This window comes from Bos taurus, chromosome 1 (genome assembly GCF_002263795.3).
Source record: "Bos taurus isolate L1 Dominette 01449 registration number 42190680 breed Hereford chromosome 1, ARS-UCD2.0, whole genome shotgun sequence".
Classification (NCBI taxonomy): Eukaryota; Metazoa; Chordata; class Mammalia; order Artiodactyla; family Bovidae; genus Bos; species Bos taurus.
In genome coordinates, this window is record NC_037328.1 from 83104132 (window position 1) to 83116251 (window position 12120).

The following is a 12120-nucleotide window of genomic DNA, read 5'->3' on the forward strand; positions in this document are numbered from 1 at the left end:
AGATTGTGTTCAAGTTGTAATTAAGTTGCTCCCAAATATGTGCTTTTCTGAACCTGCTGTCCAGCAAATCATACTACAGCTCTGGTGTAGAGCGATACAGTGGGGTCTCCACTTCCCCTAAGAAGCTATTGGAGGGGACTTCCCAGGTGATCCAGTGGCTGAGACTGCACTCCCTGGTCAGGGAACTAGATTCCACATATCACAACTAAGAGTTTGTATGCTGCAACTAAAAGACCTGCCGCAGGCAATAATAATGTTTCCAAAAAAAAAGCTATTGTAAATAATGGGTCAAGACACAACTTTCAAAATGAAAAGGCAAGTGCTTGGAAGGGAAATTTTCCAGTTCATGTGGGGTCATTTGTGTTACTCCTAAGTAAAGCAGATGCCATTTTCAAATGTGCTTTCCTTAGCCCAGTGTTCTTTTCTTAGCATGATTAAGGACAGATCAACTCTGATTGCAGCACAGGCAGTTAGCAGAATTTGGGATTATGTTAACACTCTTAGTCCTTAATGATGAATGAGTCACATGTCAGGCTGTGACAAAAGGCTTCACTCTATAAACAAGGGCTGCCTGGTTCTGGCACATCATTAATTGCAGAAGCTTAAATCCAGGATAACTGGATTTAGCAGGTTAGTCCGTATTTTAATTCCTCATAATAGATTTTGGCCCCCTCTCTACCATTTCCCTGCTTTCACATGTTGTTTACTAGAGTTGAAAAAAAAAAAAGAAAATCCTTCTTACTTTAGTAGTGAGAAGTTTCTACAAGAAGTCTCTCAACCTCAAGGTTTTCAAACTACAATATAATGCAGAGAAGAGCCAATGCTTTCTGCAAATGGGGTTTATTCGAGGAAATTCGATCAAGGAAGTATTCGAAGAACCTGAATCCTAAGGAGCCAGAAAGGCAGGACTCACCGGAGGGCTGAGGGTGGCTGATGGCATGCCAGAGCAAGGACTTGACTTGGGAGAGCTTAGGAAACCATCCAGATCTGGTCTGAAACTGCAGAGGAACTGGGACGAAAACAAGGTGGTTGCCAGAGCTGTAAGGTGGGATTTGGGCAGGGATGAGAGCCTGGATGGTTTCAGGGGGCAAGAGAAGCTGTGGCCTGGGACTCGCAGGTAGGTATCTGCCTAGGTGTTCCAGAGAATAATAACTGTGACAACGGAGGTGGCCATGAAGAGCAGGTAGAGACGGAAGAGCAGGGTGTCCATCATGTGGCTTAACCGCACCCACAGATGGACCAAGTGCAGCTTCTGAGCTTTGTCTTCCTGCTGGTTCCTCGCTGAGCCAGGGCACCCATTTAGCTCTGTCTCTCTGGGATGTGGCACCTTTCCCACCAACTCCATGGGCTCCTTCACACCTACGTCAAGACAGACTCAGCTGTGGGCCTCCAAGGTCAGCTGGGGAGTTATGTGGGGAGGGAAGGAGGTGGGAGCAGAGAAGCGGAGGTGATGGAAGAGGAAGCATGAGCAGTGCTGACATCCCTCACCAGGCAGGTGGGCAAGGTCCATGTTTCCCTTCCAGGGCACAGCGGGGCAGCATGTCCTTGGGCTGGTGCAGTGTAGAAGCAGGGAGTGGAGCCAACGAGGCATGGGTGGGGGCTGGGTGGTGGCCAGGTGCAGCAGGTAGGTGATGAAGATGGTCTCCAGCAGGCTGAGCACCATCAGGGACAGACACAGGGCAAAGTAGACACCTGGAGGGAAGTTGGGCCTGCCTGAGGGCCAGAGGCACCAGCCAGGACTTCTTATTTTCTCTTTCCCCAGAAAAGAGGCCTTTTCTAGGATCTCTTTTCACTCTGACCTGTTTCATTGGTCTGTTCCCTCATGCCATGCCCCACCCTACTTTTCTTCTCCTAAAGGTGGAAGGGGCCATACTGATGAGGGAGGTGCTACTGGAGGGGAGTAAATCATTCATCATGAGCAGGAAGATGTTGTAGCCCAGTAAGAGTGTCATCTTGAATGAGGCACGGTTCTCGCTTTCTGCCGGCAGGTAGAAGCTGAGGGCATCGATGGCGACCAGAAAGCTGCTGGGCACCAGGAGGTTTATGACATAGAGGGTGGGCCTGCGCCTGATGGCCACCTGGTGGGGAGGGGAGAGGGAGGCAATTGAGGAGAAGGCTGGGAGGCTGACAATCCAGGTAAGAGAAAGAATTTAGATTTGTCCCAGATCAAACTTTCTAGTAAGGAAATGTTACCTCAAGTCCCTTTCTCTGTTCTCCCTCTCCAGCAAAGTCATCTTAATCACCACATCGTCTTCCCATGGTTTAATTCTACCATGCTGCTTACCGTTTGAAACATGTTTCATTCCTTCTTGGCCCATGTGTCAATTTTCTCCACCTAATTTTTTTATTCCTACCAATGTGCTCTCAGCAGAATTGAGGGGCCAAATTTTTAGGTATTGCGTGCATTGTATTTCTGCTTGCTTTCCTCATCAAGGTGTAATCTCTAGTGCCTTTGCTGGTGGATGTTTAAAACCAGTGGGAGAGAAAGCAAGACAGAGCAGACATTTTGGGATCACCAGGATTTGGAATCATAATATCCCTAAGACAGTGTTTCATAACTTTTCCATCACCTCTTTTTAAAAATAAATATAAAAATTCCTGTCCTCCCAAAAGTTCTAATCGCCCTGGCAGCTGATGAGGGAGTGCGGGACATGGAGTGGAGGTTCATGCTCGTTGTAAATCACTGCTGTGGGAGCTTTGTTTCTTCCTCAGGGAGGATCCATTCAATCAACATTTCCTGAGTGCCAGGTACTGTTTTAGGTACGGAAGATTTTTCAATGAAAAGAGTGATAGCAACCTCTGCCTCCATGGAGCATGTTTTCTTGTGGGAGAGCTTACATTCTGGTGGAGGACATGAGCTATGCATGTAGAAGAAGATCCCACCCAGGGCCCCCAAACTCACATAGAAGACGATTTGGTCATAGCCATTGGTGCCCGCAGTCATCTTCATCATTTGATGGATACCCTGAAGTACCCACTCCCCCTTGTTCCAAATGATGTTCTGTGATGTTTCCAAAATCTCCTGCACATCCTGCTCCATGCCCAGGACCATCTTTTCCACTGCAAAGGAGACCCAGGTAATTCAGCCTCCCCCAAGCCTCCCAACCCCTTGGCCCAGACTGTTGGATTCCTTACCACTTAGATTCCACACCCCTTTCAGTGAGATTCACTCACTCATCCAAGCTTTCTGTTCTGTTCTTCTCAAGCCCTTTCTTTCTCTTTCAGCATGTGATTCTCACTCACCTGTGTAGACGAAAGAGCTGAAGGTGAGGGTGCAGTTCTGTTCATCAAAGGGGAAATAGAAGATGTCCAGGTTGCAGATGCTGGTTACCCGCATTGGCTTACTGTATTTGATGTGACCATTACTGTTGATGTAAGCCATGAGACCTGGCGGGGTCTGATCTGTATCCATCCTGAGTGTGAAAAGGACAGAGAGGTAAAAGCTGTGGGCTCCCCATCAGACCTGGCCCTCATCCTCTCCCAAGTTGCCCATTTCTGTGCTCCAGCCCCACTCATCTGACCTCGCCCTTCTACCTATCTCTGTGTTCTGAGGGTTTCAGATGCTGCTCCTTTCTGGTTGAGTCTGTGCTTGGCCCCCATTGGTTACATCATGCTCTTCCCTAGAAATGTGGTCTCCTTCTTGCTTTTTTCAGCTCTGACACTCACAGCTCCTCAATGAAGATATCTGGAAGCCACAGGTTCTCAGTTGCCATGCCCAGCTTCCTGATGCCCCCGCATTCCTCTGGGTTCCAGGTGATGAACGGATTGTACCAGATCTAGAGAACACCATGGTATGGGATAAACAGGAGATGGGAACTGGCTTTAGTCTTCCTGTGTCTCTTGCACTCTCCATTCCTTTCTTTACTCGTTTCTTTGCTCTCCCACCGCACCTCTGGTGACAACTGTCACACTGTCACTGACAAATCTGTACTTTCACTTCTTCCTCAGTGCTCTCTGGGGAGACCTGGAGCTTGGCTTTGGGTTCCCTGGGATGGAGCCACTGAAGTACTGGCTTCCATGATCTTGGTTTGTGCCACTTGCTTCCTGAGCCCTGTCTCTGCCCTCCTTAAACTGGCAAAATAAATCAGAAAATTTTATATTTTCATTATTGGTCTGGCTATGTTTGAACTTGTTTAATTTGTGGATATTCTCAGATTTATCCATTTTAATCCTCAAAATTGGACCTTGCAGTGGAAAAAGGGAGGTACTATAGCAAAGGGGAAACTGAGTCCATCATACCATATTTAGCCACAGGAATGATGTCATCAATTGAAGCTGTGCATCCTGGAAAAACAGTTTTCATCTGAGATTACTAACTTAATGAAGTGAAATCCAATGACACCACCCACCTCTTAATCATTTACAAGGCTGTTCTGTATGGCAATTATGATTTTTAATCATAAACCACTAAAAAATGTAGGTCATATAATCCAGTGTACATGAGAAATGCAAGTGAAAACACCAGTATGAGAGTAGTCCATTGGGTTTATGTTTCTTGTGGTGTATCCCCCAAAAGGGAGAGCTTTTATCTGCATTGTATCATTGTAGCATTCCCTGTCATGCCTCCCTATCCCATAGACTGAGCTCTTAACTTACAAAATCCAGTCAGTGCACCCACTGCTCATCATTACAGAGTTGGGTCAGGACTTACTACTTCCAGGATGGCAGACAGAGTGAAGGAGATGTTAACACGAATGGGGATGCTGACATTGGTGGCTGGACGGAAGGCCTTTCTGGCGAACGCTGCTTGGAAGGCAGCAGGATCCACCCCATGCTGGTCAAAGCCTGAGCAATTGATGGTGAATGTATCTCCTCTCCCTGTAGAGAGCAGAGACTGTGAGAAGAGTGCCAGGGCTGCGGTTTGGGGAATGTTTCTGCACAGAGAGACAACAGGGGTTATGGAAGAAGCAGGTAGACTCCTACTGCTTGGACTAGGCAGTATGGGTTAGGCTGGAGTAGTAGGCAAATGGTGGAAGTTGATAAGGTGAGCTGAGTCAGAGCTCCATTCTCAATTCCATTCTCTCTCTCTCCATGCAAAACTTGTCTACATGTATATGCAAACTCAGCCCTGAGCACCACTTTTTAGTGTCCTGCTATATTCTTAACAATCTCAACACAAACCTCTGTCCTTGAGCCATTTGGGTGAATGTCACTGACAAATTTTGCAATCACAGTTCTCCTCTTCACTATATGAACAGAGCACAGGTGGTCATGAATTAATAATGAGGGAAATAATCAGGTGGGTAGTGAGAAATCTGGAGAAGGCAATGGCACCCCACTCCAGTGCTCTTGCCTGGAAAATCCCATGGATGGAGGAGCCTGGTAGGTTGCAGTCCATGGGGTCGCTAAGAGTTGGACACGACTGAGTGACTTCCCTTTCACTTTTCACTTTCATGTATTAGAGAAGGAAATGGCAACCCACTCCAGTGTTCTTGCCTGGAGAATCCCAGGGACGGAGGAGCCTGGTGGGCTTCCGTCTATAGGGTCGCACAGAGTTGGACACAACTGAAGTGACTTAACAGCAGCAGCAGCAGCAGCAGCAGTGAGAAATCCATCCGTGGGACCTTAAGGAAGGAACTCAGTTTTCAATTTAATGATTATATGTCTTTGCATTGTACTGTGAGTGTTCTCTTCTAAAACTCAGGACTCATCACCACTGAGACTATCTTATAAACAGTTCCTTGATACACCTCTTATACCCAATCCTTTTCTAATCATACTTTGTGGGGCAGAAACAGAGAATGTATGTGATAGGATCTCCTGGTCGAGTCTGTTTTTGTCTGTCTCTAATTTTGTGCTATACCTCATTGCTTAATCTCAATAATGAACAAGAAATTACTCTAGACTGGGAAATTACACTGAAAAGTTTACTGAAAAGTCACAATAGAACTTTTCATCTACCTCAATTCCCTTGGCATCTTTCCTTTTCATTTGCTTAAGAGAAATAAGGCTTCCCCAGTGGCTCAGCAATAAAGAATCTACCTGCCAATGCAGGAGATCTGGGCACTCAGGTCCGATCCCTGATTTGGGAAGATCCCCTGGAGAAGGGAATGGCAATCCACTCCAGTATTCTTGCCTAGAGAATCCCACAGACGGAGGAACCTGGTGGGCTACAGTCCATGGGGTCATAAAAGAGTTGGACATGACTGAGGGACTAAATAACAACAACAAAGAGAAATAAGGAAGAATTTTCTTCTCTCAACAACAGTTGATACCTAGAAACCATGGGGTAGATTATATGCCTGGAAAGAGAATGACATGGAGAAAGGAGAGAGGCCCATGGAAGCATGGGGAGTGGAGAAGTAGCTTAAGGGAAAAGTCAGCTAACTGTTAGGACCCTAGAAAGTGCTATACCAAACTGTCAGTGTCATGAATTTCCATTTTTTCCAAAATGGAACACCCATTTGTTAACTAGAAATAAAAAGAATTAGCCTGGGTCTGTGTTCCCCAGACTTTATATGGATGCTGTGCTCTTGTTCTTATCCCATCTTACCTTGGAGCAGCAGGTGGAGGATGAGGCAGAGGAGGAATCCTTCCCCATGGAGCCAACCTTGTTCCATCTTCCTCTCCTTGGCTCTTCTCTGGGGACTTAGTGATGATGTTGATTTTAAAAGACCATAGGCCACACCTCACACCCTAGCTTTGAGTAATTCCGGTGTCAGGTGTCAATAGCCATCTCTCTAACAAACACCCCCCAGTGACAACAGGATCTCATAGAGGACTACCCTTCCCGGTGCCCTAACTAGACCTGAACCTGGTCTCCAAGAGTCATCTGACAAACCAGTTTGGAGAGGAGGAAGAAAAAAAATTTGGTCAGTGGAGCAGTGCTAATGGCCTCCTCATACTTTAGAATCACTCTGGCATATAGGGCACCATAGGAAAGGCACAGAATGCCTGCTGTTTCCTTCAAGTAGCACACACACTTGTTTTAACCCTGCTGTCATCTTTCCCCAGAAAATGGCAGGGGGCATCTTCTTTTATATAATCAACTTCAGACTCAGAGGTTTTATATATGACTTCTGTACTGGCAAAGCACCTGTCTACAATGCGGGAGACCCAGGTTTGATCCCTGGGTCGGGAGGATCCCCTGGAGAAGGAAATGGCAATCCACTCCAGTACTATTGCCTGGAAAATCCCATGGACAGAGGAGCCTGGTAGGCTACAGTCCATGGGGTCGCAAAGAGTCGGACACGACTGAGCGACTTCACTTCACTTTCACTTTCTGTATTGGCAAGTCTTAACTTTTGACTTTTTGAGTGTGTCAGAAGCAGTTTGGATTGGAGGAGGAGTGGGTGGAGGGGAGATGGCAGGGTTTTCAGCAGAAGTTGATTTGTAAGGTCATGACCAATCTGCCTGCAAATTCATGTTGCTTTTGGACCCGCTGGTGTTTTTAGGAAATTTGTTAGTTGTCAACATTTTAAAAATTGGGAGATTTCATGTAAAAACTGTGTTTCTGGCCTCATTTGAAAAATAAGATCAAGCAATACTGGGCTCACATTTTTACTATACACAATGCTTTCTGCCAGAGCTGCGAAGTGGTTAACTCTTTGGATGAAGAATATTCTCTCTAGATCATCAGAGTGTCTTATAGTCTTATAGTCACCAACTATTGTCTTATTCCTGACCAGCTCCCCTCACTTATGTTACCTCCTTGGCCTCAGTAGGTGTTCAAGTTTGCCTTTGAGTGTTAAGATTAATTTTCTTGTTTGATTCTTAAAGAGCCTTAGGAAGTAATTTCAAAATACCATGCCATGTCTAGGTGATCACGGTCTTGTCAGATTAAGAATGTGAAAATATTTGGTTCCTGGTAGAAGCCAGACATATGGGTACATGGGCCAAAGTCATCAGTGATTTCACTTGTTATTCTAGAGTGATTTCTGTTAGGGAAAGCTCTAGGGAGTGTCTTCAGTGGCTAGGAGAACCAAGGGAGATGTTGCTTCAGGGAAGAAGCTTTTCAGGCTAGTTAGTATGAGATAGTAAGAAAGGTCTAAGACCAAATCCTATTTGAATCGTGTCACCCTCTCTGTGCCTCCTCTCTAAGGTTGAGAGGATAAAACCTGTCATGCAGGAGTTTTATGTGGCTGGAGATAATATGTATACACTGCCTGTCCTGTCCTAACCAGCTAATGAATTGGAGCAGCAAGAAACAGTGAAAGTGGCAGTAAGAGTAGTTGCTATTGTTATCCTCGACGTCTTAAGGTTATTCAGGTTGCTTCAGCCTGCACGGAATCTTCTGGACTTAAAATGTTTGAGTTGACTGAACCAACCCCAGTTCCCATGAGCGGAAGAATGTTTCCTCTTAGCTTCACTCAGCTGAATGCTGACAAGGACAATCCCTCTATTCTCCTCAGCATCACTCTTCATCTTTTGAGACTTCTTTCCCCTTTAGGAAGTTTATTTACTTATTTTTTCTTTTTTAAAAAGATGACTTTGGACCATCATTTCTCAAAGCATTTTCTGCAGAACTCTAGTTCTGTGGGATGTTCAGTGCTTTTCTGAAAAATTATTTTTCTTTGTTCAAGTTCAAATAACTCTGAGAAATGATGAATTAAACAAGGAGAATCAGGTATTATTACTGTAGGATTTCTCAGAGTATTTAACTAAAATGTTAATGTGACTTGAAAATATCATGTATATGATTTCCCATATGTAGTTAACTTTCGGGAATTTCTTTTTCTCAGACTGTCTTCAGAACTAGTACTCCATGAATATTTTTGGGAAACACTGCTTTAGGTAAATAGAGTAAATCTATAAGAAGAAAACTTGAAAAAAATTTGTCTTTGATTTCCTGATGATAGAATCTAGAATGCTGCAGCATAGGTAAAAATCAAGAAATTTAAAAAATACATGAGGTAAGTGGGTTTTTTTTTTTACATAAGTATTTTAAACCTGAAGTTTGATTAGAACCATGAGAACCCACAAACAAATAAGAGATAAAAGAAGTATCGATTTCAAGCTGTTTCTGAATCCCTGAGCAATATAAACTTAGACTGCCTCAAGGAGGAATTTTCTTTTCTTTCTTTTTCTTTACAGTGACCTACCAGCTGGAAGCCATGTGTCATCCACCTAGATCTAATTTTAGGATGAGAATTTAAAAACATGCTTTGGTATTGTTATCTCTCAAATATACTCAGAAAAAAACATTTTAGGAGCTGAAGGGCAGTGTTGGTTTTTCTCATTGGTTGTCTTGCAGTCAATAATGGGTATAATTTATGCTTTAAGAGTACATATTTTTCCCTTGTGGAATTCAATAAGTGAATTATTTTGAATGAAAAATAAACACAGCCTGCATCACCTTAAAATTTTCCTGACATTCATGCCAGAAAGGTTATTACCAATGTAGACCAAAGTTATTTATCACTTCGTCTGATCAAAAGCCCATATTTATAAAACATCACACCTGAGAAGCTTTTTGGAATGACTGGGAGTGACCATTCTTCCAGTCTGTCTAGGCCTGTCCTAGTAAGAAAGTGCCATCGTAGCTGGACTGTTGGTTCTGGCTTCTCTGGCTTAGTGGGACCCTGTTGCCTATCATTTGTGACCTAGTGGGTTTCCAGTCCAGTATTTCATGATGGGGGAGAATCCCTCATGCATATATGCTAGAGATGCTAGAGATGTTAGATATACTGAATCCTTTTATTGGCTTGAGTAAGTAATCCTTACTTGTCATTCTGGGAGGAGTAAAATTCTAAGGCCTGTAAAATCCTAAACTGTGATGTTGGTTATTTTAACTGAGTAGATTTATGTGGATGTTCTGGGTGGTGGCAACATCTAGAGCAAAAACATGGAAGCTATAGTGTTGAGAGGACCTCAGATTTGAGTAGAAGAGTGACAGGAAATGAAGCTGTGGTATTATGTGGGGCCAGATCACAGAAGGTCTTGTATACCAAGCTAAAGTTTGGTTTAATTGAATAGCCCAGGATTTCCCAAACTTGAGTAAGGTTCAGATCTCTTTTAAGGGAAATAATTCTCCTAAACCCCTGATATTGACTTCAATTATTTATATTATAATATTACTTAATATGTATATTAATAAAACCATGTATAATGTCCTTATGCTCATAGTTCTTATACCACTATAAAATTAAACTAAATTTATAAATTACTACATACAAGGCTACAGAATCAACACAACACTAGTTTAATGAGGTAGATAATATTGTTTTATTAATATTAGATAATTTCTGTCACTTTTTCTCTCTTAATAATAAACAGCTAGTTTTTAGAATACTTGTCTGTTATTTTGTTGAGCCAATTTGATAATTCATCTCAGTATAGTAGTTCTTAAACCTTTTTATAAAAAGTAACCATTCATTTCATTCTAACTACTCCCCCTAGTTGGGAAGTTAATACTGCAAAGGTGGGGAGTATGTAATTCTTTCCTACATAAAGTGAATATGTGATATGATTTATCATAACATGCCTATACTACTGTATACTGTGTGAACACTCAGCTTCTCCCACGAAGTTCTCTATTAAAAATTCTGTGAAACCTTTGTCTGTAAAACATGTTATGATGTCATTTGGCTTTCATTCAGTATTGTTTACATTTTAAATCCTCTTCTCTTCTTTCCTAATTTGCCTGAGACCATTAAAGGCACATTATTCTGTTGTACTGTATTGTTTCCATGATCATGATGTTAAATAAAAGATTCTGTTTATTAACTAATCTTTAAATATATTTATATTTGGCTGCACCAGGTCTTACGTTAGTTGCAGCATGCAGCACCCTTGATCTTTGTTGTGGCATGTGGGATCTTTAGTTGTGACATGTAGGATCTAGTTCCCTGACCAAGGATTGAACCTGTGCTCCCTGCATTGGGAGCTCAGAGTCTTAGCCACTGGACCACCAGGGAAGTCCTAACTAAATTTTTTTTTAAATCTTACTCTATGAAAATTACAAAATTGATCTTCAAATGAGAAATTTTGTCTTATAATTGGCAGAAGAATTCAACACAAGTGCCACAGCAGATGTGGGGTGATCACTTTTGACATTAGCTCCTGACAAGCTAGCTAGGGGAGGGTGTCAGGGGATTGCTGCGTAGAGCATTTTTTGTGTCACTAAATGGCACTACCATCCATCAAGTTCTGCAACCAGAAATCAAGGTGTTCCCCCGACACCTCTCTTTCTCATCCTACTGTATCTAATCCATCAACAAGGTTTGTCAATTTTACCTCTTAAATTTTTCTCATGAGTCTGTCCACTTCTCTCCATCTTTTCCACCACAATTCTAGTCCAAACCACCATCCTGGATGACAACAGTCATTCCTGTTAGAAACTTATCTTCCATTCTAAGCTATCTAATTCTTCCTCAAATCTGCTGGCCTCAGACACATTTTCAAAATGGAAATTTGATTTCTCAACCCTTAACCTATTCACTTTTTAAAACCTTGCAATGGTTGGCTTCTGCTGTTACTCTAAAGACATTTAGCATGGTCTACTTCTGGAGACCTTCCCTTCCTTCTCCTGCCACCTGGCCTTTGTTAAAGTTCCTCTGCTTGGAGTGCTCTCTTCTCTGCCCGCTTCCACCATCTTCATTACTAGCTCCTACTACTTCACTAATAGCTCCTACTGTTCTTCAGATGTAACATGAATCTTTCTTTTCCAGTACACAGCACAGTTACAGTTTAAATTTGGATTGATATTTATCCTGGACTCTAAACCAATGAGGTCAGGAAGCTTGTCTATTTTGCTTCCATTGTATCTCCATCAAACATTGAATAAATGAATAGACTAGGTACATTACATAATATAAATATATTTAAAGATGCATACAATTCTGCATTGCAACATAGATTCTCTAGCCCCTTGCTTGAAGGTTGGAGAGTATCACTCCCTAAAACACTTCAAAACACAAATACACTTTGAGGAGGGGATGCTTTGCAATTAATACTATGTAAATAAGTTAAGTCTTTGGCCCAGGCTATCCTTGGACAAGCCAAGGTAGTTGGTACCTTAGTGTATTGAAGTTTTGATCCAGGGTTGTATAGTGTTCATCTATGTTTGTTTTTTTTTTTTTAAACCTACGTAAACAAGCCTACATATTTAAAGTATTTCAGGGAGATTTTTTGAAGCTTTTTATTTTATATGAAGGTATCAGATACGCACCTTTTGGGTAC

General features: G+C 42.6%; 1 protein-coding gene across 1 annotated transcript; it reads right to left on the minus strand.

Moving 5' to 3' along the window:
- Positions 1–824: 824 nt before the first annotated feature.
- On the minus strand, positions 825–6766 carry LOC532114 (5-hydroxytryptamine (serotonin) receptor 3, family member C-like). Its single transcript, XM_002684879.6, has 9 exons — positions 6494–6766; positions 4652–4818; positions 4240–4284; positions 3667–3776; positions 3244–3413; positions 2903–3060; positions 1874–2078; positions 1489–1692; positions 825–1359 (listed from the first exon to the last, which is right to left on the minus strand). The coding sequence occupies exons 1-9, from the start codon at positions 6558–6560 to the stop codon at positions 1130–1132; spliced, it is 1356 nt and encodes a 451-aa protein (XP_002684925.1). The 5' UTR covers positions 6561–6766; the 3' UTR covers positions 825–1129.
- Between the last annotated feature and the right edge of the window lie 5354 nt (positions 6767–12120).

Bases quoted from the DNA above. Each gene is read 5' to 3' on its own strand.
- LOC532114 (XM_002684879.6), bottom strand. From the start codon at position 6,560: ATGGAACAAGGTTGGCTCCATGGGGAAGGATTCCTCCTCTGCCTCATC. The intron at 4,285-4,651 runs GTAAGTCCTGAC...CTGTTTTTCCAG, and splicing joins TGTCTGCCATCCTGGAAGTA to GATGCACAGCTTCAATTGAT. The intron at 3,777-4,239 runs GTATGATGGACT...GGTGTTCTCTAG, and splicing joins CATTCCTGTGGCTAAATATG to ATCTGGTACAATCCGTTCAT.